Source organism: Xylocopa sonorina, chromosome 4 (assembly GCF_050948175.1).
Source record: "Xylocopa sonorina isolate GNS202 chromosome 4, iyXylSono1_principal, whole genome shotgun sequence".
Taxonomy (NCBI): Eukaryota; Metazoa; Arthropoda; class Insecta; order Hymenoptera; family Apidae; genus Xylocopa; species Xylocopa sonorina.
Genome location: NC_135196.1, coordinates 12,502,846 through 12,526,246, shown reverse-complemented (window position 1 = coordinate 12,526,246; position 23,401 = coordinate 12,502,846). Strand labels below are relative to the sequence as shown.

The window sequence follows — 23,401 nt, the reverse complement described above, 5'->3', positions numbered from 1 at the left end:
TCTCACGGTGTTCTTTGTGTTGTTATTACATTATGGAATTCCTTCGCGGTGATTAAGGAGATACTCGAAAGTGTAGAAGCTTCCCCAGCGAGCCGATGGCGCGGCCGAAAACGTAACGAGTTGCGTTTAGTTTCTGGATAATCTAAGTTTGCGTCATGATCTTGACAGCGATATAACGAGTAGTTAGCAAACGGTTCGAAGGCGCTCTCGGCTTATACGTCTAAGAGAAAGTAGGCTAATCCACATATTGCTTTAATCCTATTACCCAGACACGATTCGGTTTATCGAATGTCGGTACGCTGACAATTTACGGGATGGTTGTTAATCGGAACAGGAGAAACGCTTATCCGTAAGAGCTACATTGACACAATCCCCGTCCTGCGGTTCATTTGATGTCGTATTTACGGTACGCTCGCTGGATCACTGATTAACATTTCTGACATTCATAGAAAAATGTGGATTAAGCCATCCTCGAGACGTGGCTCTACCCTTTTTAATCTCTCAATATATCTGTCCACGTAAGAGGAAGATCGGTAAACCGATCCGTGCTCATCAATTTCGTGTGCCCGGTGTGTCAGTCGTAGAGAACAGAGAACAGCCTAAGAAAATCGCTTGACAAACCCTAACGGCACCTCTTGTCGAGGTAACGAAACGTTGGACATCGACAAATCGTTCGCGACGCCTCGATGGGACAGAGATCTTCGAGGGCCTCGTAGCAGGTCGTGGATTAAATCGCGTGCGGGGGCGAAAGTTTCGACTCGCCGCTGACAGGAATGCGGCGAGTTGCGTGTAGGCGTAGCCTGGTCTCGCTGTCTTCTCTCGAGTAGAAGAAGAGGAACTTCCATGACGTCCCACGGAGAACCGCCAGAAGACAGCACGGTGCACCCTGTCGATCGTCAGAGGGGTTGCGTTGCCGCGTGGGCGTGCGAGCGAGAGGGAGTTTCATTTAAGTTAGAAATTGCTTCTTCCGCAACGATGATGGGCCGTAAATTGGGCGCGAAACGGAACCCCGGACGAGAAGAACGTGTAAGAGCGTGGCGAAGAGTCGAGTGGAAGGGGAGAGAGGGAGAGAAAGCGAGAGGAGGGTGGCGATTGTACGGGGTGTTAAGCAGCAGACGCGCGGAAACGAGACGTCAAATGATATATTGATTTTTGTTCACCGGCTGAAGTCGAAGATTGTTCGTCCGGAGGGTTGATTCGGGGCGCACGGATTTAGGAGGCGAAGCGTCGAACCGTGTTGTGTTTCGCGAGCCAATTTGGTGGATCGAGTTGCTTGCTTGTGTGCGCCACCGATTTTCCTTCACCGCGGAATGATTCTTTCGATGAAGCTGCTCGGAACGCGACGAAGGTGTTTGCAGTGAGATCAAACGGATCGTTGACAAAGCTTTCGATGATGAAACTCGTTGAAACAGCGCGAATTGTTCGAAGGACTCCCCGAAGGGTTGGCGCTCGTTAATTTAAAGTGGCGAAGACGAAACTCGATAGTCTTCGCCCGCTTTTTCGAAGTTGTTTCCCTTCTGAAACATAAATCACGAACTCCTCGGGCGTAGCAAAACTGCGCTGCTGGCTTTGTCATCGACGATCGATCTTCGTTGTCTATAAGAAAAAAATTGTAACTCCGGTTGCTTTCGAGCGATAAATACGAAATGAACGCCCGGGGGAGAGATAACTCGAAGCGTTACCGCGGCTCTTGGAATTCGTCCGCGTTCGCCGCTTTTTATTTTCGTTTGAACGGTTTCAATTTAAGAGAAACCCTTCGTCTGGAACGTGTGCGACTTTTTGATTTACCGGTGGCTGACGAAGTGTACGCCTCTAGAAATCGTGAAACGGATTACGTGTACAAGTTTGATAGTGCTCGTGATTCATGACGGTCAAGCCCGACGTTCGAGGGTTTTTACGAGTATCACATTTCACGCGGCTCGATGTAAGTAATAAGAAAGAGCGAAACTCGAAGCAGTACGATACGGGACGTGTTACCGTGGAAATTGATGAATCTCACGAAATTCCATCGTTCCTTCGAATCAACGACAAACGCGACCCTCGAAAGTTCTCAGTCGGAATCGTAACGCTTCGAGGCTGAAGAAAAGGACAGACGAAATGTTTTCAGAACTCGTTCCTTCGACGGTGTTTCGACGCATACCGATAGGATCGTTTTCTCGCCCGGTTGGCCCAAGTTTTGACAGAAACTATTCACTAATAGTCTGCGATATGTGAACGACTGGTATGCAACGTATAATGCCGACGGAGAAAAGAGAAGTTCTCGTGGCGCAGTACTCGTGGAATTCAAGGCAGCCGAACTTGAGGGTAGTGGTTGAAATGCGGAATGCGCAGGTGGGGATAGAACGGTACCAGTTCGCCTGTTCCTTTCTCGGACAAAGGAAAAGCCTGGGGAACGAATGGCGGGTGTCTTCGGCTGCTGGTCGTATACAAACATCTCCTAGACGAATTCTATCGCAAAAATTATGCGACATATTATAATATCTTCAACCTATCATCGGTGAAACCGATTATCCAACAAAGACGCGAAGACTTCAAGCGTATCGAGGTCCTTCTTACATCCAACGGTGTCCAAGCACGATATCTGCTTCCCATCGCCTAAATTCTCTCGTCTGATCACGAACGGTGCAACTGAACCGTAAAATCAATCGAGAAAATTGTAATTGCTCCCTTTCAGCGGGTCTTTCGCAGCCGCGTCTCTCGAGGATACGCAGGATAATCGCTCGCTCAAACTCGAGGACGCGACGAGGATGCCAGAGATCAGTGGAGGCTTGCAGAATTAACGTTCAAAGAGAAGAAAGCAATATTGCGCGCACGGAGAGGGCGACAGGGTGGGAGTAATTATCAACGAGACGATAATTCGTAAAGGGGAAACGCGCGCTCGCGCTCGCGCGTAGGGGTGTTCGTAATGAACCGCGGTTTTCCTTGCGTGTCGGGGGCGAGTCGAAGGTCGGAAACGACGTGGATTAGAGCGCGCGACCGGAATTTCGCGGGGAAATCCATTCCCGCGCCGGAACCATGACCGACCCCGGGAGAGCTTTCAACGAATGAATACGAACAGACCCGGGGGTAGGGGGATTACTTCCGTCTCATTAGCGTGGGCCACGATTCCGCGCGGGCGAGATCGAGGAATTCGTCACGCCTGCCGACTATATACACCGACGAAAATCCTAATTTATACGACGGGATGAAAACCTCCTGCCAGACGATGGTTAACCCTTGATGACGACGGCGCCCGAATTTATTCCGTTCCAGGGTAGCGGATCGCCACTGCAGGCTGAATCATTCCTCGACTCTCTCTCTCTCTCCCTCTCGCAATTTATAACTCGCCACGCTGTATACACAGCGAGGATATTTACGAACGAAGGATCGGATGTTTTCTGATTCGAAGTGGCCAACGATGTCTGGAAGAGGAAGACCTATTAGTCACTGCTATCCGAGGTCGTAATAAATATAAGAAAGATGAAGATTTCAAATTGATATGTCCACGTTCGACACACGAGAAACAGAGATTGAATGAACCGCGTATCGACAGCTGTACTCAGTGATCGTACGACGCGCGTCGAGCGTGTTAGTTGAACGGCCAGCTTATACGCCGTACATTCGGTAATTTCACACCTATTGGTAAGGGTGCATGTAGAAATTAGATATCCATTGATGATAGCGCATGTAGTAATTATACATACGCCGATGATAGTGGGCGTAGTAATTGCATACCGTCCAGGAGCGGTACAGGCACTAATTTACGCGGTCCTCGGTGGTAGCAATGCTTGTTAGGGATAACGGCGGGCATTGCGGCGGTCCGTAGACGCGGGGAATTGTTCGTTCGTGTAATACTTATTTCGAGTCGAGCGACGCCGCGCTCTCTCAGCCAGGATCGACTCTCTTTTGACAAACCACGAATCAACGACGGGCGTTATCGTAAATCCGGGACAGTTCGATGCACATGGCGCGGGACGCTCGATGCAATAGCGGGAGGCGCACCCTCCGCCGCGGATGACGCGATGCTTTCCACTGTCATGCTAATCCGACGCGGGACGTAATTGCCGATTTATGCGCGGCAACACTGGCCCCGGAGCATAATGCGTGCACAATGTGTCCCGGGGGTCGGAATTACTTATCCCGCGAAGAAGGAAATCGCGCTGGTTTGATGGATGATGCGAGACCTCGCGAACCCGCCCTCTCGCCGACAACCCCCTCGCGGTCCGCTATTTTCCCGCGGAACGAACGCGCGCTCGTCACGCTATCGTAGAACGAAATTCACCGGGAGAGTCCTCTCTGTTCCCCGTCTCCCTGTCGTCGAGTCGCCACGGAGAGAAAGAGTCATTCTGATTCAGCTGAAATCTTAATGGAGTATCGAGAACCGCGGTGGAGAACGTCTATTATGAACCTCGCCTGTTTCCCATTACGGTCAATAAAAGGGGAGAGATTCAGACCACGTTTCTTTTTTCTTTTGCTCTTTTCTTTCTTCTTTTTTTTTTTTCTTCTTCTCTCCCCGTTTCGCGCCGAGTGACGGATAGAGGGAGAGGCGGGAAGCGAAGGGAGGAAAGGGACCGAGCGACTAGCTACGCTGACGTCACTTTAGTCTGCGATCCATTCTCGCGCGACGCGGAGAACATTTCCATTTAGATGCTCATCTCGCGGAAAAGATTCCACGGGGATATATCACCGTAACGTTACGTCTCCTTTCGTTCGGCGAGACCGTAGATCGTATCTACGAAATAAACGATCACGGTTAAACGTTCCGCTGGCAATACGAGCCATTAACGCGCATCCACGCTAATATCCTGGCTGCGACGCAGCTCGCTAGGCGGCAGACGCGAACAGGAACAAGATGTCGCGGCTTAATAGATTCCAGACCGACACCCGGTCGGTGAACGCACGGTAGTAGACGGTGCACGGCATACTTCGAGCACCGTAATCCGTTGAAACAGGACAAGATTGACGATAAGCGTGTAACGAAGAGTTCGTGGAACGTTGCGTTTTCCTATACAACTCCACCTTGGCTCTTCGACCAAATTCAAGCAAATCGCGCCTGCAAGTCGTCTTTGTTCGTCGCTAAAACCTCGCCAAAGCCACTCGATCATCGTTTCGTCGAAAAGTCTCGCGTACCCTTCCCCGCGAGGGAGCAACACGAAAACCGTGCACGCTCGAATCTTACCGAAAAGCTTGCCCCGCGGCTGGTGTTTTCGTCGGATCTCGATCGATCTTCGTTAGAACAACCTCGTTCACTCCCGATGAACCTCGCGTCGTTCTATTCGCTGGTCGTTTCCGTCCTCCCATTGTGTAGCTACATCGTCCGGCTAAGTTGTCGCCGTGGGTCCCACGGTAAATGGGCCGATTGACTCGTCCCGCGTCACCTTCCGCCGTGATAAATACCTTTCACGCGCAACTGTCCGACCAACGACTCGGCTAGAGGGTTTCCAGGTGTTACGCTAGACGAACCTGACGCTGGGCGGAATGGACAGACCCCGCTCCCAACCCCCTCGAACTAACGCTCTGTACACCCACGGAGCGATACGTCATCGCTGACAAGCCGGTGTGCCGATAACCTCCGTCTCCGACAAACCCCCGTGTGTGGCCTCACACCTCATCGCGGGGACGGCCATCCATCATGTTTGAGTAATGTTGGGACACGATTTCGCGTTATTGCGAATGACCGACCACGGCGAGCAACGTTCCTCCGCATCGAGCCGATTATCGTCGAAGACGCCGTGCCTTTATTAGACCCAGGGACCATTAGATCGATTCGAGGGCGGCTGGTGAACCCTGTGAACCTCTCGACGCGGAGAGTACATCGGGAGAAGAGATTCGACGCGAGGTACTTCCTCGAGGAAGAAGATGGATGCCTCGCGGAGGATCGCGGACGCGATAACATTCTTGCTCACTCACCTTTGTGGACGAGCAGGGCGGAGTCGCGGGCAACGGCGATCAGCTCGCTATCGGTGAGGGTCTCGTCGGACGCGTTGTCGGAGGTTGGCGTGTCGCTGAGGCCAGCACCGCTGCTGGGCATGTGATAGAGCGGGTGCTCTTGTTGCTGTTGGTAGACACGCTGTTTATACTGGCTGGCGTTGTAGTGATTCAGGTGTGATTGCGTGGTCTGGTGGTTGTTCTGAGGATAGGCGGCCGCGCGGGCTCGCAGGCGCGGCGAATTTTCCTCACCCTCGCTGCCGCTTAAACTATAGGCCGGGTGGAGCCGTCCCTTGCCTGGAACAATCGTCGAAACGCTTCCGTAAATACCGCGCCCGTTGACAGAGTCGAGGCGCGTTTATCGACGCGACACCCCGACAGGGTTAACGGCGGGAAAGAAGCGGCGAGGGAGCTCGTTAACCCCTCGTTTCGGGTCAAGGTTCGTCGTTTGCGCGGCGATTAAGCCGCTCGTGCTTTCGACGCGTCCCTTCCGTTCAGGTGTCCCCCGTTTTGCACGGTTACGCGTGTCTTTAGTAAGCACACTCGCGTTTAAAGTCCGGTTAAACGCGAACGCGGAAGTTTTACTTTCACCTTCATCGATGATCCGCGCGCTAATTCATACATCGTTGCAAATTCTACAACGTTCTCACTGAAAGCGGATCACGCTATGAATAATAATACACCGATATGCTCGCTGATGGAGTTTCAAATTTGCCCTGTTCTCTCGGACTTGATCAAAATCTGTTTCATGCGTCACGTTCTACGAGTGAAGGAAGTCTGTTTCACCCCAAATGACAAAATTGCTTTCTTATTTCATAGCGTTTCTTTGAAACCAATAAAAAAGCGAATACAAACTTAATCCTTGCCTGGAATTCGATCGCGTTGTTTCGTTCACGCGATAATTGACTACGCGCAACACGCGAGTAAATTTCTTTGGTCAACGTTGAGGGTCCAATATGGCGGCTGGGATGCCGATGCGCGGTAACGAGAGACATCGTGCAGTAGGACGCGGACCATCCGTGGCATTAGAAGGGAACACCGCACCGGCGGTGTCCATTTACCAAAGACACAGGAACGCGGGCCAGTATTAAGGGCCCGGAGGGCTCCAACCAGAAGGTGGGAAAACAATTCTAACGTCACGCACACTTGGACAAACACAGAGGGAAACACGAGACTTCCGGTTGGTTCCAGCTACGCTCTAGGCCAGAGAGAGACCTCCATTCGGATCGAAAAGTATTCCTCCCGAAGATTCCTGCGTGGCCATCGCGTCGCGCGATGTCATCATCGCGGCTCTTTTCCCTAGGGACGACTAGTACGCGTATACACGTCCCTGGACGAACTCTCGACGAGATCTCTCCCGCGTTTTTGCCGCGAAAACCGAGTCAAACCTCCGACGAGAGAAGACTAATCGATCCCACGGGCGACCGCGAGTTGTCATCGCACGGAGGAGTGCATCCCAAAGCGGAGCAGATGTTGTTAGGCGACGAGCGAGCAGGGGAACCGGTTTTTGACCACGTTAAAGACCCGCGCGGTGGTTATAGAGGAAAAGGGGAAAAAGAGGCGGAAGGCGAACCTTCGAGTTTCAGGGTAAATCGCGCGAGAACTATGATCGATGCCTGACCGGCGTTCACCTCCGACTTTGCTCGCCTTCCACCGTATCAACTGACCGTGCTATCGCGATATCGATAGTCGAAGCCACCACGGTTTTCTCTCGCTTCTTCGTCGATGGATCGGACGACGCCGCCCCGTGGGACATCGACGCGTGTGTGGCCACCAGCAAAAACGGGCAGATTTGTTACCGCTTAATCGCGGAGAACGACGCCAACACGAGGAAGTCATTGATTTTCTTTCGTGGCTCCTCGTGGCTTCTCGCCACGCATTATCGGGACGACGCTGAAAAATCGTTTGAACTACAATTACCGCGCGACGCGGAAAGGAGCGGGGCAGAGTTGAAAGGGAAGTTAAACGAGATTAGGCCTGGCCCATCAGTGATGAGTTGCTCGACATTCAATTATGGTCTGCGCGTAATGCATCGAGTTTGCGATCCCCCGGCAAGTTTTCGAATCATTTTTTTCTTTTTCTCCCTTCCTTCGACGGACACCGAGGCTCGTAAAAGGGGAGGAGGGCGAATGATCATGAACCGGCATCGGCGATCGTTTGTAACTAGATTTCGACGCGCGCACCGTTAATGCATGCAATCTATTGGCACGAGTATCAAGTTAACTCGCCGCTAATCGAATCATTCGGTTCATTACTGCGTTACATCTTTCGTTTTGCCTTTTTCCTTCCCGCGACCTTTCCTCCGCCAGCTGGCCTCCCTTTTAGCCGCCATTTTCCGTTCTCCTACTTCGTTCCCCGCGTCGCGTTCAATTAACTTATCGATCTCGCAACCCCTTAGCAAATTTTATTTGCAACAGGGCGGCCAGCCTCCACGGTCGATCGAAATGGTTTCCGTCGGACGAATTTTTGTCGGACGCGCTCTCCGCGGAGATTTCACTTGATTCTCGAAAAGTAAAGAGACGCGATGGCGCGTCGCCGCGTTGGTAACGGCTACGCCCGTTTAACCGTGCAAACGGCACTCGCGAATCGGATAGAATCGAACGACATCGACGATGAGAAAACGCGTCGCCTTGGCGGCGCGAGATTGGATTCGTTTAATTCGAATCGAACAGGCGAATCAAAGCGGGCAAAGGGTTGGAGGCGCGTTGGGACAGGCGTGGGAAGGCGGCCGTAGACGAGGCGTGAAACGATCTCTTCCGTGCGTATACTCGTCGACGGAACACTTTGTATTTCCCGGGGTAACGCGGGATTCTCGTCGAATTTCACGCATGCATAATACATTATCGCGTTACCATGGGGGAATATTGTGGCCACCATAGAGACTCCTGCGATCATATATCCAGCGTTTATACGCGCACGTGCGTGAAGGCTTGTAAATTTCTTCGTAACCTCGAACGTGGATTGCGTTAACCCACATAATTCCATCATCGCTCCCATGATACCGCAACAACGCGCGCGCCAACGCGAGAATCTATAATTCCATTAACGCGGCCTGAACAATAGTATTTCGTTAACGCGACGCGGAAATGATTGTTATCGATTTCGTTGCCGCGGACGAGTCAATTCCGATCATGAGCGGCGAGCCTCGAAACATCGATTCGTTCGCGAAGGATTCGTTGAATAAAATACGCATCGTTCCACGCCGTATCTTTGATCGCGTAACGAGTAAAGCGTAAGCGCGTTCCGGGTGGATCCATCGATCCCATTACGCCGAGGATGCTCGTGTAATTTATTCAAAAATTCATTTCCCGTATCGCGGCCAACAAATAAATATCCCCCGCGAAAGATTGTATTTCCTATCGAAATTCATGACGAACCCTCCGCGTTCTCCTTCCATTTTTGCGCGCCGGCGCAATTAATCGCGTTAATAAAATATATTGGCTATCGACAGCCGGCGATCGAAGGTCGCGCGCGCGCTGGGCTTCCGGCTCCTCCGCTTAAACATATTTCAATATATTCCGACGTGCGCGCGATTTTTCAATGTTATGGAAGTACGACAGTTTCGGGCCATCGAATAAATTGCCGTCGGCGAAAAAATTTTCCTCCAACAACGGAAAACTTTCCCGGGCTCGCTGATATACGACCTACTCCCGCGGTTTCAGCGCGAAACCGGTTACCCGTACGCGTCAAACTCATTTAGTCGTGCCCTCCTCCAACTTATTCCACTTCCAAGCGAAACAACGCCCCGCGTTTATAAATTTCACGACGACTAAAAGTGCTCACTTGTAATTATAACATTCGCGGATACCGTTCTATGGAACACGTTCGACCTACGATTTCACGCCGCTCGTTTTCACTTCTACACGCTCGCGTTGGTCCCATTATACGAGCGACTGTCGCGATGTCGTGTTCCGCGTTGATTGCAACACGCGATCGAGAACGGGATGTCGAATCCTCGCTGCGTGCTTCGAACGCGACGCAAGCTTTCCACGACGAGGGGATGACATCGTCGAGCGCGCGATATTCAACGATGATAAGATACTCGCACGAGAAAGTAAGCTTACGAGATGGACGCGATTTAAGAACGACTGAAATCGTTGAGAATCAAATGGCGAGATCGTCGAGGCTTTCGAGTAATTCCTCATCAAAGCGAACGTCGAATCCAAATCCCGGAGCGTCCAGCGGCGCTTCCGGCGAACGAGGGATGAAACGCAACCAACAACGACGCAACGATGTCGCGCCCTGCGCGTCCCCATAAACTTCTCTAATTTCAACGCGTATTATTTGTACTGGAGATAGCGCGCGTATTATTACCGCCTCGACGCCGGGAACCACTTTGCGAAATGGGAATAGCCGGGCCGCCCCAGCGTCGTGAATGACGCGCGTTCTACGTGCCTGTTCCCCGTTTCTCATGACGCTATGGAATAACGCCGCCAGTCGATAACGATATATCGGTATCACCTGATTATCTAATGTCGTATTTGCCAGGAGAGGGTGCGGAGTCATGAAACAACCACCGTCCAACTGTTCGACGGTACGACGCGACACGACACCGCGCAGCGCGTCGAACGTTGGAATTTAGTTAGGCAAAATTAATAACTTGCGTACTATGGGCACTATTCCATATAAAATTTGCTGTAAACCAGGCACGGGATCGCTGAATCCAAATTTGGCATCGTCTGTACGGAGCAAGGGAGTGGAATTTGTATAAAAATGTATTTTTGGTACACTGTAGAGAAATATGAGATTGCGTTTATCAGTGGGTATAGCGAATGAACCGTGAAAATTAACGTAACAAAAATATCAATTTGATAATTAACATTGCAAGTAATAATAGTAATAATTGGTGTGCGACTATGTTCTATCGAAGAACATATGTATACGAGTATGCGCGAGTGGTAGAATATTGTAAAAATTAATTAATTATAATCAGTATGGAAGGAATAAATGAATAATGAAACATTTCGACAAGTATCTTGCCACGGTACCAGTGGTAGGGCGTGCGCAACCAGCGGAACCAACTCAAGGTCTGCGTGGCTGTGCGCAATGATGCGCGGTCGCGCACAGTCATTTGGCAATGTGATCCCGTCGCGACAACAGTGTTATGACACTGCGTCGAATAATCGAAATCTAACTAACTTTTCTAACTCTAATAACTATCTAATAATTAAAGCACTTCTCTAAATTAACTCTAACAATATTCTAATCGTAGAATTACTAATATTTATTAATATTAAATAATTTATACGGATTTTTCTGGGATTTTTAAAGATTTTATTAATTTTAACATACTTTACGATTATTAATAGAATTTAATTGTTGTAATATTGGTTTACATACTCGGATATTTCTAAATTATTTTCGATTTTAATACAATTTAACTAATTTAAATAGTAGAAATAAATTTTTTTAATTTACTTACATCTTGCAATCGTTAATAAACTTCGATTATAAGATTGTTCCGCTTATTTATTCGGATATTTCTAAATTATCTTCGATTTTAGTGGTGTTTAATTAATTTTAATTCTGAAATTAAATTTTCTAAATTAATTTACAATGAAGAATCGTTTATGACTATGCGCTACCTGCCTTCTGGTCCTTGGAAACTACCCTCTCGGTCGGAGGTCACCTCCATTGAACTGCAAACGTACTCAGCATGGAACTAGAGATGGATCATCGTGCAATATCGGTGAGTACATCTCATTTTTAAGAAGTATATCGGAAGTGTTAAGTTGGGTCCTTGCGTAGTCACCTCCTCGTTGGTGGACCTGGGCCCTTGGTAACGTTTTCGAGAGATTGCGCTCTCGAAAACGATATCAAGCTAAGGACTACGCACGTAGACATAAGTACAGTTGTAAACTCGATACTAAAAGTACCAGAAACAATTAAAAGATTACGATTTATAACTTCTGTCTTGTATAAAGATTTCATAGATTCACTTCCATTATTCCATTTATTTATTTCACTAATTTTGCAGTAGATCAGAATAATTTCATCATTGATACTTTTAGTACCGAGTCTTTTGCAGTACAATTTAAATCTCTCAAGTCCTTTTCAGGACTTTGGAACTTTAAGTTAGACTGCAAATAGTTTAAGTTAATTTTAAGCAACACATCTGTACATTTCAATAATATAATTTTACAACTGTGTAACCCTGAATCCCTTCTATCCTGACTTCCCTGATTTATCTCAATCGAGCATAATTATGGTTAACGTTAATCAGTTCATTGGGTTGTATTCTCATTATTTTTTTTTCTAAACACCGTTGGTTGGAATTAGAGAGGTATAAACAATCCTGCGTAATCTGTAGTAATTTCTATTTGAGTTGTTCGATGATTGGAAATTCACTTAATCTCTACTTTATTTTCATTTCTGCACTTCTAAGTTTCTATATGGGCAAGAACTCGCTTGAAATTATCCTGGGGGTTGATCAATGATTTTATATTCTTTGATTTTGTGATCGTAAATCAATTTCACTATTCTCTTTACATTTGGAAATGAGAAAATGGTATTTTTGGTGCATACATCACTAGAGTTCCATCTTTTCCAATCGAAGAAACTATCCATTTCGTTCCTTCTTCATTTCAATCTCTACGTTCGACGCTAGATCACAGCTGAACCACCCCATTGGATCGCCGTGGGATGCGTGCGTCCTTAGTTATAAGCACTTAGACTTAAGTAATTTAATTGTAACTGAATTGTAACAAAATTGTAAAGAAATCCATTATCTTATCCGAAGTGAGAAATAGCCATTTCCATAATCGCGTGTAGTCAGTACCGATAAACATGCGTTACATTCTCCCTTGAGCATTCTAATTTTTCCTACGTGAAATCGCTTCACGTAGCTTTTCTTTTCTTTTCTTTTCTTTTCTTTTCTATTCATTCGAAATTCCGTTTTCCATCGCCACGCATTGAAACAGACGAGACTCAATCAAACTGATGTGGTTTTCGGAGCCCATCGAGTTTTCGCAGCCCTTGTCGATTGGTACGCCCGTTGGGTACTCGACTTGGGTATAGGCTTAGCACAGTGGACGCGCTCATCGCGGTTCGTTCCGAGTAGCTCCTACCCCGTGTCGCTGGGGTCTTCGGACCTGCTGTAAGACGACTTGGGGCGGTCTGCGAAGTTCGTTCTCGTCGATGGGCAATGCGTCCTAATGCTAAGCCTCGCTGAATTCTCGATGGTACCCGCATTCACCATTGGGGAGAGCGTGGTTTCGATTGTTTCGACGTAAGACGTGGCATAACTTGCTCGCGATTCGCGTCGGGTACGCTTCGCCTAGAGACTAGTGCTGAAGCATCGGGTAGAATGCTCTCGCGAGAATGTAACGCAGGTTCATTTGGTACTTGTTCGTTTTGATCGCGTCGCGAATTTTCTCTCTAGTTCTACTAAAACTTAGTTTCATCTCTGATTTTTGCTTCACTCTCAATTGTTACTTAGTTTAAATATATCGTACCGTAAAACATATTCCCTAACACTTCGTAAGTTTCCTAAAGTCACTTTAGATATTTCACTTTGGTTAAGATAATGGAATTTCTCGTCAGCCCTTTCGCAAAAGTCCATACTGCAATTTCTAAAGTTTGTGTTAGATTTTAGAGAATGCATTATGGATTCCGGTTGTTTGAAATTCAGAAGTAGAATCAGTCCTCGGTACCTTCTGTACCGAGAACAGCTGAATGTAATGGAGGGTGGATGGGATTAGGGACGTAGGGATGGGTCCCTGCGTAGTCACCTCCACGGGGTGGACCTGGGCCCTTGGTAACGTTTTCGAGATGTTAATTCATTTCTCGAAAACGATATCAAGCTAAGGACTACGCGCGTAGATTTAAGTCGTTTGCAATTCAATCGAAATTTTCCAAGTCCTTTTCAGGACTTCGAAACTTTCAATTGGATTGTGAATTGTATAATTACTTAAGACGTCGCTACTGTATATGTATAAATAATTGTACATATTATCGCTCCCTTTTTCCCTGAATTTTGTTTCCAATATGCTCGAAAATCCGTTCTAACCGCGTCTCTTTTGGACACACCCGTCAAACGTTAGAGGAATCGCACCCGGACTTTGACTTTTGTCCACCTAGATTCGCCATCCGGCACACTGTGCGCCGTCGAGCGTTGCGCTATCGATTTTGCTCGTCGAGCCTCCTGCGAATAGCCGCGACTTGACGGGGTTACGAGGTGAACGAGTTCCGCTACGTTCTCATTTTCTTCGGACCGTGGACACGTTATCGGAGGTTATATCATGGATAAAAAGATTGCGTCGCGAATGGAACAATGGAGTACTCTCTTCATTGGCGAAATTGGACGAGAATCCTTTTTTTTTTTATGGAGTTTTATCGACGTTGGTCTGTCAATTGGTCGTCAGTGCGATTATCGTAGCAATTTAGAGAAATAACATATCATTGCGTGTACATGTACGAAGATTGATACGCGAGAGTATGCAAAGCCTAATAATATGCCTCGTGGTTGCTTTGCGTACCGATGAAAACTATTAGCCGATTATTCGCACCTCATTGGCGAGTGAATATCCCTGAACGGTCGCGTCTCCTAATAAAAAACGAATAAAACAGTCGCTGGGTTACTTCAAAGGATCGGATCAGCTTAGTCAGAGATCACTGTGTTTCCAAGTCAAATAGCCCGAGAAGAGGTCGAGCTTTTCAAGCTCGCAAGTGACACCTCTCGAGCAGGCGTTTAACTTTTGTAACGAACAGAACTGTAAGAAAAACGTCGAAGAACGCGGCGCAGAACTTTTCAAAGGGGAATCGAGGAGCCAACGAGGATACATAACGATCTTGTTCGACGCGTTAATCCATACGTTTAATCTATCAGACTTCCCTGAGAACGAAGAAAATTTTCGCAGTAAATATCCTCTTCCGCCCAGTCGTAACCAAATAAGTTATTGGAAATCGATAGGTTCTCCTCGTAACTCTTTCCCTTTCGTTCCGTTTCAATCGGGTCGCTCGAGGTCAGTCGACTCCATTCCTTTTCCGCTACGATTTTCCCTTCCGTTGAAAACCGGGAACACCGATCGAACGTGGCTGGGTTAATTTTTCTGAATCGCACGGGTCTTGAACGAGCTCAGGAAAGATACCGTCGCGCGTGTGGAATCCAGGCACGAGCGTTCCCGCTCGTCCACGATTTTTCTCACGGAACCGGCTGCGCTCGTTTGGCCCGCCGCGATGGTGCCCACTTAACGAGACCGGGCATAAACACCGGCGTGTAGCGTGGCAATGCGAGAGAGCAGGTGGTACAAATCGATGGCATTGACTGCTGCGGGCCATCCGGCCAATTATCCCTGAAGACTTATGCGACCTCGAAGGACCTAGCGCGCGTGCCTGCACGCATGCACGCTTCCTGCAGACGCTACGCCACCTAACCGGTTCCGTGGAAAGGACGTGCTCGAGGAGGATCGTGCGCGACAAGCCGTTGAGAGTCGGACGGACGAACAAAAAGAAGGCTCGTGCTCGCGGGTAAAGCGTAAAACTTGGAATATTCCCTCTGACGAGGACCTCTGGGGAGGAAAAAAGTTCGAGGTATCGTAAAATTCGAATTCATACCGTTCGACTTTAACGGCGGACGCGTTGGCGTCGAAATTTCCGCGATACTCTCGATGGTCGCCGGATGACGCGACGACGAGAGCAAGGAACAAGACAGATCGAAGCACTGATGCGGTTCGCCAAGGAAATCGATGATCCTGATCAGTTGTTCCGGATGCATCCTTGCCGTGAAATCGTATCGTAAAAAGACGAGGTTACGTACGAATTAATGCGATTCCCAGGGCAGATGCGGTTCCAGTGATTTTTATATTACCAGACACGCTCGTAAAGCGGTCTTCGCGGTTGGGTAGACGGGGACGTGGGACTTGTTCTTGGAGCGTCTGTTATACGACGCGTAGAGTGGAACTGGACTTCAAATTGTTCGAATTGAAATGAATTGGAATACTCTGATCGTCGATAGCATAGAATTTGAATAATTTAAGGGTGCAACTATCGAGACGATACAATTATTAATATTCGCTGGTCGTTTCGAAAAGGAAGCATATTCCGTGAAAGCGTGACTGAACGCATGACTAATCCCACTGACTAATCTTCGTCGAAGGAGCGTTTAACGCCTCATAAATACGTGAGAACACGCTAAACCGTCGGTCGTAAACGAAGAGTCACGTTTTTCGACGGCGCACGATTTCTCGTCCACGAATATGCGCGGTTGGGTACGTCGACGCGCGACATTTACAGAATATCTGAACGGACCTTTTACGAGCTCCCAGGATCTCGGTTACGTCACATCGAGCGTCTCTCGTTCGTCGCGATTCGGTGTCCTCTCGATCGAGCGTCCCGTCGAGCCTGCGGTCGCCACGCGATGATGGCGTTCGCGTTTTCAAGACCAGTCAGAGCGAGGGGTGGCATTTTGCCGCGGTTCGAGAAAAACCGCGCATCGTTCGTGTCTTCGACGGGTCGCCATGTAAGGAGTAACGTTTGATGTCCGTCCGCTGACGGGTGTTTAGAGGGAATTATAGGTTTCTTGCTGGCGTACCTATGGCATTCACTTGGACGAGCGTCGGCTGTGCAACGCGTGCCTCGAATATCGATCTAGAGTCAACGGTCGGACAAGTAGGCACGATCGCGACTACCCACTGTTCCCTGATAAACCGATGCGTTCGATTTCTTGCCTCCCGTAATACCGCGGGAAAATATCTCCGCGGTGTCGATCGAAAATATCTTTGCACGGTGCGCCTTCGACTGAATCCCGCGGGTATCCGTTCAGAAAGCGTTCCCTCTCATTTTTTATGCAGCGATCGAGACTGGAATAGACTCGATCGCGAGGTTGGTTCTAAGGGAGCTCGTTCTTATTTATTGAACGGCGGTGATGAAATATATCTCATTGAGATATCTGTCAGAATTATCGCGATCGATGCTGCGGACCTCTTACCTCTTTTAATACATTTTTCTATATTTGTCGCGAGGACTTGCACAGGTCACGCTTGCCATCGTCGACCGCTCGATTAATCAGCCGTAGCTCGCGTCGAAGCGGGATGCCAGTCCCCGCAGACCTTTCGATCTGCGAGTCATCGAAGCGAACGATTCTCGCGTTGAAATTATATAGAAAAAAAAAAAGGCGACGAATAGAAAGCGAACTTTCCACCAGACGCTTAAGTTTGGAAAAGTTACGCGCGCGAACCATTTGCACGCGGGGTTAATTAGCATGCGCTGATAACGAGCTGGCGAAGGATCGATCATCCAACGTGAAATTATCGCGCACACGGCTCTCGTGGTATTTTTTTTCCCCCCTTAACGCAACTTTCGTTAGCGCCCGTAACAAGTTGAATAAACCATTCGAGGGTGCAACTATGCGCGAAGTTCGCGTCTATGTGTAACAGGTCAGCGTGCATTAGCACACTTTTGCGATAAGTAGAAACATCGATCTTTCGCAACTATGTACGCCTCGAATCCGTGCCCGCTATGTACGCAATGCAAGTTTAATCGAGCGCGCTCAGAACATGCCGGTTATTGTTAGACCGCGGCGAAAGAATCGTTTCCTGATTACCGCTCTTTCAATTGCAGTTTCAAAGTTACGGGCATTCGTCGTATCACGCGATAAATATTAAACGACTGCTTCAACTCACCTGCTGTATTACGAATGGAAACAGGACGGAATTACTGAATTTTCATACTATCCCACCAAGCAATCGCAGATTCGAAGCTCAACCGAACGTAACTCGATCGCTAGAATAAGGGTAGCCAGCAAAAGGAGCATACAAGGTGTTCGCCTAATAAGAGGGTCAAGCGAATCGCTATAATCATCCTGGTATTTTTTCAGCGTCGTTACTCGCACTATCAGCCAGTCAGCTGGAAGTCGCTCATCTATGCGATTACTGTTATTACTGTCGCCGCGGCGGTGGTATAAATATCCGCGAGGGATGCACGAAAGCCTCGTGAACGTAACTTATTAACGTGACTTTAACGCGATAAGTAGAGACTTATCGATCACATTACGATAGCCGCAAGGGTGGGTCGCGCGTGGTCACGTATAGGGTGTAACCGAAATAGCCGCTCGACTCTCTCTCTCCTGCGATCGAGAATACGTAAAACCCGACTCGACTCGATCCTCGACGATCGTCTGGTCGATCGTGAATTTCGCGCGAGCTACTATCGCGCCATCGATACGCCGTGAGCGGTTCTCTCGCGCGACGACTTTTTACATACGGCTGGTTCATATTTTATGCCAGCGGGAGCACGTGAACCCATGAACTGCCGGAAGGCTCGACCCGGCTGACAAACTGCGAAACGATTTTCGCGTTACGTCGTAAATTTCTGCTCGATCGGCCGCGTTCCCCGTGTTTCGCGGGGCGCGTGATCGATGGCCCGTTGGATGCGCCCGCGCGCTGAAGGGGCTGCAACGCGGCCAAGCCGCGTCGTTTGTTCTAACCGGCCACGGTTTTCGTAAGCTCCTCCGTTCTGCGGTCGATCGCGAGATTAAAAAGAACAAACGCCACCCCTTGTAATCCTGCCTTCTCGCGGTCCTCGAGCGAACCCTCACTCGAACCATTCGAGTCGAAGATTCTCTAAGTCACTGCGTGAAGGGTGGTGGTGCTTCCGAAATGGTAAAACTGATTTCTCGCAGCTATTCGTTATTATACGTTGCTCGTCGTAACCGTGGCAATAAGGACGAGCCTCCGTTAAACTTGTTCGAAAGAATTATCAACGGGGGTGGAATTTATGAGACCGCAAAGGCACAAGCGATCGTCCCGGTAATTCATCAGGCGGGAACGATAAAGCGTTTAGCAGACACTTTCCGGCACTAAACGAAGCACTAAACGGTTTCGCCTGCTTAGAATCTGAATGTCCGTTCCAGCTCGGTGGCTTCGTGAGCTATAAATCGTGCCTGGCGATTCTTTCGCGTGCGCGCGATGTTCGGAAGACATTTATTAAGAGAGACGAAAGAACGCACGCGGGGATCGGTAAAGGGTTGCGTTGCGAGGTGGAGCGCGCGATGATCAACGTTGCCTGGCAGTCGCGCGGCTGTTTCGCTAATTATTAAGAAAATAAATCGCCAGACCATTGACAGTCGCGCGTCTCACCCCGAAAACGGGGGTGGAAGCGTGGGTCCGCGCGGTAGGGTCGCGGAGAACGCGAAGTCGTACGTTATCGGTAACGCAATTTGTGGGACGCGTAATGTTGCTTTTATGCGGTGGCGCAGAGGGCGACGGGCGTGTGCGTGGCCGCGTTATGCGGCCGCCGTGATAAAGGCGTCTGCGCAGATAGATAAACGTTCGTCCCGTCCTCCGTTAATTACCCGCTGCGTTATTTATCGCGCGTTCGTGTGCGTATGATGCAAGGGACCCGGCGAATTTACGCGGCTCGATTCGAGATCGTCCACCGCGTTACTTTCGCGGCTGCCCCTCGTAATCGACGCGATCCATCGAGCATCGAACGGGTCGATATCAACGCGAGACTCTTTCACCCGGACTTCAATGTAGATCAGAGTTTCACGAAGCAGATCTTCGCGTACCGGCTCGAGGATTCCAAGCGGTTTTAACAGCGCCAACCCCATCAAGGGTGATTTATAGAGCGCGTTTATTGCACCCCGTTAGACCGAATCGGATGACCCTCCTTTGACCCCGCGGACGTTTCATGAAATTTAACGAAGACTACTCGATTGACGTGAACGGATCGTAGCGACTGGTTCTTCTGTAATTCCCTGTAAATGCTGCCCGGTTGATCGTTAGCTAGGGCGGACAGCTTCAAAGAACGCGAGGGGTACATTGAGTCGGTGACCGCGTCGGCTGGCAATCCTCGATGGTTGGCTAATTGCCGCGACCGAATCGATGAGATATATTAATTAGAAGAGTTCCACTCGGCCGATGTTATCAATTAAACCTGTCGTTATGGCGAGCGTCATCAAATTGAGACGATAAAACCGGATCGCGTCGTCGCGCTAGACATCGGCTAATTCGAAAATCGGATCTTCTAATACCGCTGATTGGTAGGAAATCCAATCAACGCCGCTCCTAGGATCAATCGTTGAAAGTGTACATTGTCCCTCTCGCTCGTTGTTCGGAAATAAAATTAGCCGGAGGTCCTCTGGAATTTGACTTAATCGTAGCCGGGAATCGGGACGGGGGAGGGCGCGATGGTAAATTCGCAAACAGCAATTACAATTCGATTGAACGGCGGTCGCAATTAGGAAACTTACTCCGGCGATAATGTACATAAATATCAAGTTTTCCGTGGCTACCCATAGCAATTACCCGGAATCCAATAATGTGCCTTCGCTTTATCGACGACTGTACTTTCGTCCAGCGATGTCTCTGAAATGTTTACCTTCTTTTAATCGAACGGTTAATAATCGGTTAACGTGGACGATAATAAGTTGAACGCGCATAATCTGCGACGTAACGCGGTATTAATAAATCGAGGTTGCTTAGTTTCAAATGGATGCGCGCGGTGTTTAAACGACCGAGCGTTCTTTAGCCGGTGTTCCGTTCCAAACGCGTACATCCGCAGGATTAATCACAGGATTACGAGTACCGCAACGAAACAGCATCGAAACGTCTTCCCCTCCGCGTGAACGCGAGAAGAACTGCTGGCTGAGTTACCCAGTCGTCCTGTGAAACGCGTTCTATGCATACCTGCGGTGTTACGCCGGTGTCAGTAGATTTATGCGTCAATACTATATAATTTTCCCGTCCATATTTCAGACCGGGTTAATAATGCAGCGGGAATTATCACTCACCGTTGCGCGATCAATTATGCAGCGTCAGAGAGCGGAGCAGAGAATCGACCCTTCGTTTCGAAATCGAAAGCACCAGATAAGAACGCACGGGAGCGAACAGCGGCGTGATTTAATGACACGACCGACAGAGGCAATCCGAATCACCCGCTGCCGCATAAATCACACCGTTGGAATTTTCAATTAGCTCCCCTGGTACGCGTCTTCCGGCGATCGCCGGAAAAATCGAGATAGCGGCGGTACGTCCGTCGATAAGGAGGATTAGGACCACGGAGAGCCCTTGATGGCCGCACGGATCAAGCGTTCACCAGGGCCACGTGATCCAACCGAGTCCCTGTTCCGACACGTGTGAACCATCTCGCATGGAGCGTCGATACTCGTCGAACGTTAAGTTTTTTTTAGCTGAACGCGATACGTACGCGCGGCCAATTGCGAGTAAAATAGTCTGCAAAGGATAAATCGACACGCGATGCACGGACGACGCGTCGACTCTAAAAACAGCGAATAATTCTGGAGGAAGAAAATCGCGGTTTTGATGGATCGTCGATGCGAATGTTAGCCTCGATTATGCGGGGTTAAGCGACGAATTCAAGCGGCGTTTCACAGCTACCATTTGACCGTGATCAGAGATTTCGTGCACGAACGGATGGAATGTTGAGAGTGTGCGATGAGTCAGAGACAAAGGATGATTCGGCTCAGGCCGCGACGTGCCCGTGGTTCACATATTTGCCTATTGTAAGGGTATTTATTAACGTGCGTACGAAATGGAACCGGGACAGGGCATGAATTATTCATCCGGCCATTTCGAACTTCTCTGTTGGATTAATCGTGGCATTGTACCCGAAGTCTGACCGAAAAATTCGCCTCGTACATGGAAGCGCTGGACGAGGTGATGTATAGGGGCGGGCTTTACGCGCGAACGGGCAAATTTTATTCCGCGGACAACCAGCCAAATAACGCGCGACTTCTAGGGTTTTAATTCACACCACGCGCTTTATTTCGCCGCACTATTATTTTCGAGACGTTCCCATCTCTTGCCCAATAAAATAAAAGGGATTCTGTATGTATATTTGCGCAAAGGGGGATGCGTTACGCGGTACTATCCGTGTCTATGAATATTTCAAACGAGCTTCGACAGTCGGCTCGCTGGTAAAGTAAATAATAAAAGCGCGCGGTACAAAATATTGAAACCGTCAAGCAACGGTAGTACTTTCAATTTCGAGATTAACAAAACTTACGAATGCTTTTAACCTTGATATCGCCCGTATATATCATATCGTGGAACCGTTCGTCCACCATTTCGCCCGATGCTTTTTATTCACCCCGGAAATATCACAATACTAAATGTCTGGCCTGGCGCACGAGTAAATAAGGGTTGCTCTACGCTCGCGTTTTAACGCACCTGCCGGCGACGCTTGTTTGGACAGCGTTACACCGCGATCATAACTATTTTTCCTCCTCGCCACACTGAAATGAAACGCGCGCGTGTTGTCTATTTGCTTTGAAAAAATTACCCACCACTTTTACACGGATTTCGAGGGTGAACCTGTGGTCAAGAACCGTTCGCGGGGGACCTCGTTGAAAGTGCGCGCAGGGTGGTCAGCTACGAGCGAGTCGAGTATAATCTGCGCTTTGAAAGACACGAGGGGTAGTTTCTTTTTTCTTTCGTCTTGGAACAATATCGTGCACTTCTGAGATCCGATGCGCTGGTTCGATATTTCGCGCGAACGGTCCTATTCGAAGTCAATTGCGCGACAGTCGATCGCGAGAGGACAAACGGCGGGTTCCGAGATTAAATTGCGGATGAGAAAAATTTGGGTCGCGCGTTCATTTCGATGTACGGGTTGAGTGCGATGGGTGGCAGGGGGTGTTCGCACGTAATGAGACTGAAATGGGATGGGAGACGAGAATACTTTCGTGAATGCCGCCGTTCTCTCGCTTGATGGAGTTGTAGCGAAGGTAAAGATTGAACGGTTGATAATACGAAATTAATGGGCAAACTGTAAATGAACATTCGGATCTATTCTCGTATAACGGTTGACCTCGCTTTTACGCGATAAATCGTGACAGTCCTCGCTTCGAGATACATAAACGAAGGTGCGAATCTGATTCGTTAAATCATTCACGTGCCAAACGTGTCTTTGTTCATGAAGTAAACGTCGACGATCTGAAAATAATTCGCGGTATTCTCGCGCGATCTGTCGCCGATCGCCTCGCGCGCGAAACATTTCCGCTGAGATGCGAATGAATTTTTCGTCGTTTTGTCCAAGATCCGCGAAATAATTCCTAAGAGGTTGAACGGCGCCTATTTAATTAAGGGGCAGATCCGACCGTAATGAATTTCGCATCTCGATGCGATCGAGGAATTTCCGGTCCCGTTGAGCGGCAGCAGGGCGGAAATTGCGGCCGCTTCTATCGTGAAATTTCTGAAGTCGGGGAAACTTCGTGTTCGCCGTTCACCTGCACAAGGCGCGTTTATACGAGCGCGCATAACCGATACATACAGAGGCAACCGGTTTTACGGGGTATATACACGGTTTGTCCCGGTTGAAAGGGCGTAGATATCCGGGCCGGGGTTGGGATCGTTATCCAGCGAGTGCAGCGGAGACTTAGCGACAAATTAGCGTGCGTATCCACCGCTAAACCGTCGTTTGCCGAATTACTCCTCTTTATTCCTGCCTCGTTAAACGTCTCGCTGCTTTTCCAAGCACAGTTTAGCGTTTCGCTATTTCCCGCTGAACGTCGACGTTCGCGTCGATGCGTTTC

General features: G+C 48.9%; 1 protein-coding gene across 4 annotated transcripts in view; it reads right to left on the bottom strand.

Moving 5' to 3' along the window:
* Ten-m (teneurin transmembrane protein Ten-m) overlaps positions 1 to 23,401 on the bottom strand; it is a 324,269-nt gene that overhangs the window by 233,037 nt on the left and 67,831 nt on the right. For all 4 annotated transcript variants that reach the window (XM_076893495.1, XM_076893496.1, XM_076893502.1 and 1 more), the window contains exon 2: positions 5,890 to 6,204. In XM_076893495.1, coding sequence (XP_076749610.1) covers positions 5,890 to 6,204 — 315 coding nt within the window. The remainder of the gene's footprint in view (positions 1 to 5,889; positions 6,205 to 23,401) is intronic.